General features: G+C 42.4%; 1 protein-coding gene across 2 annotated transcripts; it reads right to left on the bottom strand.

Annotated features, from left to right (window-relative positions):
- Positions 1-587: 587 nt before the first annotated feature.
- Positions 588-6,363, bottom strand: Ctla4 (cytotoxic T-lymphocyte associated protein 4). Of its 2 annotated transcripts, XM_021173488.2 has the most exons (4): positions 6,203-6,363; positions 2,494-2,841; positions 1,935-2,044; positions 588-692 (listed from the first exon to the last, which is right to left on the bottom strand). In XM_021173488.2, the coding sequence occupies exons 1-4, from the start codon at positions 6,306-6,308 to the stop codon at positions 588-590; spliced, it is 669 nt and encodes a 222-aa protein (XP_021029147.1). In that variant the 5' UTR covers positions 6,309-6,363. The 2 variants fall into 2 exon arrangements, with proteins under 2 accessions (XP_021029147.1, XP_021029151.1); XM_021173492.2 differs by lacking the exon at positions 1,935-2,044 and having other exon boundaries at positions 625-692.
- Positions 6,364-7,049: the final 686 nt, after the last annotated feature.

Raw genomic sequence — 7,049 nt, 5'->3', positions numbered from 1 at the left:
GTGTTTATATTCAAACCACCAGCAAATACACAACAGCACATGAAACACCCATGTACAATATTACTTAAAAAATACATCTTGGAACACTACAACCTTTGGAACCACTGGCTATGTCACATAGCTGTGTGAATAAATTTTTAAACCTTCATGTAATTATACATTGTTAAAGAAAATAACAGCATGAAAAATTTAAAAATTATTTAAGTAATAAACATCTCTCAGGTAAATACAATATGTGTACAATATAATCTCTCCCTTCACCCCCTTCCTTTCTTTGGGCTGTGCCATTCCCTAATGTTCCCTTGACCCCACACCATAATGCTATATCCTTATGCTGCTTCCAAGTGATGCTATTATTAAAATGGTTCTGACATAACAGAAATATCCCAGCTCTCTGTTCATGGTCCTTAGCTTTAAATTGTAGTATGCTTAATTGGAATCTTGCATCCAGCTTTCTATTAAAGAGAGGCATACTCTCCTTAAAATATACAAACAGGTAAAAAAAATAGCTGGAGAGAAAAAGAAAGTTGAAATTGCCTCAGCTTTTAGAGACTGAAGTATGTTCCTTCTTCTTCATAAACGGCCTTTCAGTTGATGGGAATAAAATAAGGCTGAAATTGCTTTTCACATTCTGGCTCTGTTGGGGGCATTTTCACATAGACCCCTGTTGTAAGAGGACTTCTTTTCTTTAGCTGCAAAAACATTTTTTAAAAAGCAATTATTATCAAAGAATATAGAAGCCAATTGTAACCAGTAAATATCGGGTCCCTCCCCAGCAAAAATAAAACATCCACAACCTCATACAGAATTATAAACTCTGGGAGATGTTCTTAACTGAGCTAGTCAAATTCACCTTAGATAAATAATTCTGCAAAAGGGAGAGAGGGGCTTTGAGACAACTTCACCAAGAACAACCAAAATGCCCAAGATAGTTGACTAGATCGTGTCTATGGTAATCAAAGCACCTGAAATATTTGAAGGTGGCTCTGATAACCTGCTTTGAAGCTGAATTCCGCATCTCTATTCCTCTTATGCTTGTTAGTGCTTTTTCTTTGTCTGTGTTAGTTTCCAGTTTCTGTCACCTCAACACTTCAACAATGGATGTCTAGTCAGCCAGCCTGGGTGGTAGCTTAATGGTAGATAAAACAGGAAGACAGCAACAGAACAAAGATTCTGTGAAAGTGTGTGTGTGTGTGTGTGTGTGTGTGTGTGTGTGAATATAGATGCAGAAAGAGATACAGAAAGTGACAAAGGTAGAGAGATGAGGAAAATGGAGGAGTAGGAAGAGTAAGAAGAAGAAGAGATGGGGACAAAGGACATTGCTTGTGATAAGGAAAGCCAGCCTTACACAGACATGGCAGAGGGCTGTTCAGAACCCTGACGGGAGACTTGATTCTACACTTCTCTCTTTTCACTGCCAATATACTAAATAAAAACAAGGGCTTTCATTCACTGAGCTAGGGAGGGCGACAAGGCAAGGTGGGTAAGTACATAGATAATGGGGATGGGTATTCTACAAGTAGCTATGGCTTGAACAAAGAAGACACAAGAGGGACCAAGAGATGGTGTTTGGTAAAGGACAAACATCCATCTAGGTGATTCTAACTAGAAAGGGTTGCCCAGAGATTACTGTGTGTCCTAGGATTAAGGACATTGCCATGACAGTGACAACCAAAACAGCTGCTCCATGTTGTTCAAACAGTTACTCAAACTGAAACCCTGCTCAGAAGCACACAAACATTCACTGTCAAACATGCTCACGTACAGTATTAGTCATCCCGAAACCTCTAAGGCAAGTGCATGGGGTTCTAGCGTGTTCTTTACCCTATCCTTCCTGCTCCTTGTTTATTACTTCAACTCAACACCAATTGGTCAGTAGGGTACAACTAAAAGTGTCCCCATTAACTGTGGGGAAATGTCAACATCACACTCACCATCTTGCTCAAAGAAACAGCAGTGACCAGGAAACTGTAAAAAAACAACCCCAAGCTAACTGCGACAAGGATCCAAAGGAGGAAGTCAGAATCCGGGCATGGTTCTGGATCTGCAACAGAAGACGAAGCATCAACCTCCTGAGACAGTTTCCAAATGTGGGGTCCTGGTTCCTCATGGGGTAATAAAAGGAAGTTAGAGGTTCCAGGTTTTGCTAGTCAACCCTAACTTGTCTTGGTAAACCATAGGGAAGTCTGGCTATTTCTTTAATGCATGACTTTCCCAGAGTGCCATCAAAGGGACAAGACTAAACTTCAAGAACAAGTGTCCTAGACTATCAGCAAGCAGTATAAAAAACACATCCCCAAACGCGTTTCATTGCAATCAGAGTGATGGCTATGTACCTACTCAGTATAAGCAAGACTACTATCTACTAGGGAATTCCTAGCTATGCATCACAGACCTAACTATGAAGGACCCCAAACCAAGGAACAAAACTATTCTGGTGAAAAGACAATAATAATGAAACAGACTTGTTCTTAGTGGAATGGCTTTGCTCACCAATGACATAAATCTGGGTCCCGTTGCCCATGCCCACAAAGTATGGCGGTGGGTACATGAGTTCCACCTTGCAGAGGTACAGTCCCGTGTCAGCAGCTCTCAATCCTTGGATGGTGAGGTTCACTCTGCTTTCATTAAAGGTACCACTGCAGAAGGGGTAATCTAGGAAGCCCACTGTATTCTTCTCTGTGAATGTCGTGGCACAGACCTCAGTCACTTGGTCATTTGTCTGCCGCAGCACAGTCACCCGGACCTCATCAGTATTGTGTGACGGTGAATATTCACATGGAAAGCTGGCGACACCATGGCTGCTGGCCAACACCACTGAAGGTTGGGTCACCTGTATGGCTGGCATAGAAAGGCCAAAGGGCACTTAGTGGGCTCATGATCATCCACGGTTGGGACTATTAGGCCACACCTGAGGCCAGGGGAGGTTTATCTTGGATGAACTCCTGCAAGCTCACCCCTCAACAAACTCATCACTCCCTTCACTCTTTGCCTCTCCACCCATCCACCCTGGCACTCCACTTCCCATCTTTCAGCTGTTGTCAGTCATTCTCCAAGATCCCCTTATTGATAGTTTATTGAAGACAGTTGGCTATGGCAAGGAGAATACTGGTATAGCAAATAGAAGATCTGACTCTCATAAAATGTGTCATTTTGGCAAATAGTTCTTCCTTTCATTTATTCTCTCCTGCAGTAAGAAAAGGGGGTAGCCTACATGTCAGTACAGCACCTTCTTTAGTGATAATAGACTATATCACGCAGGAAGCATAGTGAATGGCAGTCGAGACATTCCTGGAGCTTGAGGTCCAGAACCTTGCCTCATCTCTCAAAGTAAGCTTCAAAATTTCCTACCTACTTATTTATAAGCGTGCCTCTGTCAACCAGGAGCAGTTGAACCTCAGGACAATGCACTGGTCACCCTTTTCCCAGCATCACTGTGGTAGAGTGGTGTATACATCAGACAAGGAAGCCACAGAGCTGAGGGCACCAGGGTCATTTCCTCTCTGGGTTGAGGCAACCCTGCTTTAACTTCTGTGGGCTTCCCCTGCTTCCCTGCTACCTCTTCTGCCTCCCTTCTTTCCTTCACTTAACACTTTCCTCGTCCTTGGGGTTTTTGTTGTTGTTGTTGTTGTTGCTGCTGCTGCTGTTTTTGTTGTTGTTTTCTCTTTCCTCCATGTATACTACAGAAGAAAGGAGTCCAGTTCTCTATACAAACATGCCTTCATCATTAGAAATTAGTGGGTTTGTAGCCCGGTATTGGTGGTACAAATCTGCAGTCCTAGCAGCCAGCAGATGAAGGTTACATATCAAGTGCAAGGCCAGCATCAGCTAAACAACAAGACATTGCTTTACAAAACAAAGAACCACAGGCAGAAGGGCTGGAGATGTAGGTCGGTGATAGAGCGCTTGCCTAGAATACACACGATCTCGGGTTGTACCCTCAGCACACAAAACAAAAGTGGCTTTCTGTCATATTGCCTTTTCATAACTAACCTGGATGTTTTCTGGTCAATATTGAAGATTACACCCAAAACTTAAACTGAACAATGTCGTTGGTAGTTTACTAACATAGATTGTAAAAACAAGACAATAATTAGTTTTCAGTGTATTACAATCTTGAATACTACCCCAGGCTTAGTTTCCAAGACCACCTCTCCTACCCATAAACTAGGCTGTATAGATACCCTAGTCTCTTCTGAAAGCACCTGTACTGATTAGCATCTGTCCTCAGAAAAGAGAACAATATGGTGGCAGTTGCCATGGTTACTCCATCAGCTTGGCGGGTGAAACAGCAGGTGTCTGCCCAGCCTTCATCTCTACTATCAGAGACACTCTGCAAGCACCCTTTGCTCATGGAAACCCCACTAGAGTGTTTAAAAAATGTTCTCTCCCACATTAAGGTTTTTGTGACCTATTCAGACAAGAAACTGTCCATGACTTCTTTAGTAAAATTAGATTATCAAATATCATTTGTGCATCAGTGTCACACAAACTATGTGATTCCTTAATTTAAAAGATTTAGAGAGAGATACTCAGGGTCCAGTAGATATGTACATTTCAAGGCACATAACAAGCCTGGTATTAGTCTTTCAAAAGTTTCTATTTCATCTAAAAAAAAAAAAACAGGGATTCTTACTTAAAAATCCACGGATAGTTAATGAAACAATTAAGGATTTTATGAAGAAAAAAAAATAATAAAAAGACTCTTAGGCCAAAAAGCTGATAATTGTTTTCTTCCTTTCTCCCTTCCTCCCTCTCTCCCGCCCTCCCTCCCTCCTTCCTGCCCTCCTTCCTTCTCCCTCCTTTCTTTTTTCCTCCCTTCCTCCCTTCCTCCCTTCCTCCCTTCCTCCCTTCCTCCCTTCCTCCCTTCCTCCCTTCCTCCCTTCCTCCCTTCCTCCCTTCCTCCCTTCCTCCCTTCCTCCCTTCCTCCCTTCCTCCCTTCCTCCCTTCCTCCCTTCCTCCCTTCCTCCCTTCCTCCCTTCCTCCCTTCCTCCCTTCCTCCCTCCCTTCCTCCCTTCCTCCCTCCCTTCCTCCCTTCCTTCCTTCCTTCCTTCCTTTTTTCCTTCCTCTCTTCTCTCTTCCTTCCTCCCCTCTTCTTGTCTTTCTATCACTTTGCTTTTCTTTCTTCCTTCAACTTAAAACTATCCCATCTTTAAAATAAATTTATTTTCCCTTTACTTATTACTTCTTCTATTCTTTGAGATTAATATAATTACATTATTTCTCCTTTCTCTCCTCCAAACCTTCTCATGTACCCCTCCTTGCTTTTCTTTCAAATTCATGGCCCCCGTTCTCATTGTTTGTTGTGATATGCACAGACTATAGTTATAGTCATTCTTAATGAAACCTGCTCATTCTATATGTTACTTGCTTTTTGTTTTGAAGGCTGACCATATGATACTGGATAGCCAGCTGGTGTGCTTTTCCCTTGGAAACTTCCTACTCTCCATATTCCTTGGCTTCCTGTAGTTATTGCTATAGTGCTGAGGTGTCTTGGTCTTTCCCCATCCACTTGGGTATGTCTATTGTTATTCATGTCCTTATTCAGCTCAAGTTTAGGCAGTCATGTTGGTGAGACTTTATGGGTGTACCATTTGACATCCTAAGAGACACAATCTCTCAGTAAACTCTATGTACCTTTGGCTCTCATAGTCTTTCTGCCCCCTCTTCTGTTATGTCCCCTAAGCCTTAGGTGTGATAATTTAAAGAACTAAGAATGTCTCAAAAACTTAAAGTGAATGAGGAAAACTTCTTATTTATTTGAATTTAGGTAAGTTTTGGGGGTGGGATTGGGGGTAAGGAGAAAAATCTTAATGTTACTGTGATATCAAGATCAAATGTACTCACGATTTCAAATGCCCCCCCCGTTAAATCTCTTAATTTTACAGGATTTTCTAACAGTGACAAAGAAGAACCTGAACTTGTTCTCCCCCATATCAGCTCTCATGGTTCCTTAAGTCCCAGCTGAGATCCCAGCAAGCTGCTGTGGGTAGTCTCAGCTCCTTCGCTACTGCTAGACCTCCTCTATTCTTCTTGGAACTTGTCTGTAGGAAGCTGTCAAACCAAAAAGTAGAGGGTTTGGCTTTAACTTCTGGCATTTCTATAAATCACTGTCCTTAGCTTCTGGAAAAAAAAAAAAAAAACGAAACCCATGTAGGAAAAACACCTCCTCCACCTCCATGTTCCAGAAGTCTCCACTCACCTTCAGAGAAGACTGGGATGAAAAGAGTGAGCAGGGCTACAAAAGGCCAAGTCCTAGAAGGCAACTGCAGTTGAGCTTTGTACCTCCGGAGTCCAAGACAAGCCATGGCTGGGGGGCAAATATGCTGAGGTCCTCAGGGAGCAGAGTAAAACCCAACAGGATCCAGAAGCTTTGAGATGTGTTTGAACCCACACAGACTCAAGGACTTTATATAGACAGCTTTGATCCAAGGTACGTGGTACATATGTGTAGTGCACACACATGACACCTGAACAGAGAGCCTTTTTGTTTTGGTTTTACGAGAAAGGAAGCCGTGGGTTTAGCTGTTACGTCGTAAAGACGACCTCAAATATTCAAAGTAAAACTGAACAAAACAAGCAAATCCATGGATGGAAAATGTACTCAACTTGAAACTGAAGCTTCGAGTCACCTCTGAGGACCTGGAGACATGGAGTCTTGGAGAGTATAATTTATGTAGTGCAAGGAATCCCTAAATCCCAGTCCCAACTTTATCCAGTCATCTGGTCATCTTTAATCACCCAGTGCTCTTTCTTAGCATCCCATGGTCATCCCTCTTAGTCCTGGAGCTGATGTCTGAATTTCTCTTTGGAAGGCACCATGAAAAATTGTGTTCTAGATATGATGCTCTGTCCGTCTATGAGCCCCTCAGTACACAAAAGAGTTTATTTTTGCCTAACTCCACTTAGTATTTTACTGAGAGAAAAATGCCAAAATCACAAGAAATGAAAGACACACACACATTTGTACATGCACATGCATGCACACATATGCACACATACACACACACAAAACAGAGAAAGAGGCCTCTGGTTTTGTCCATTGGGAA

Source organism: Mus caroli, unplaced genomic scaffold, assembly GCF_978045245.1.
Source record: "Mus caroli unplaced genomic scaffold, Mus_caroli_1 scaffold_1, whole genome shotgun sequence".
Taxonomy (NCBI): domain Eukaryota; kingdom Metazoa; phylum Chordata; class Mammalia; order Rodentia; family Muridae; genus Mus; species Mus caroli.
This window is presented reverse-complemented; position numbering and strand designations above follow the sequence as displayed.

Excerpts from the sequence above, each read along its gene's own strand:
- Ctla4 (XM_021173488.2), bottom strand. The coding sequence starts at position 6,308 with ATGGCTTGTCTTGGACTCCGGAGGTACAAAGCTCAACTGCAGTTGCCT. Across the intron at positions 2,842-6,202 it reads CATCCCAGTCTTCTCTGAAG|CCATACAGGTGACCCAACCT; the intron begins GTGAGTGGAGAC and ends TTTCTATGCCAG. Across the intron at positions 2,045-2,493 it reads GACCCAGATTTATGTCATTG|ATCCAGAACCATGCCCGGAT; the intron begins GTGAGCAAAGCC and ends CTTCTGTTGCAG.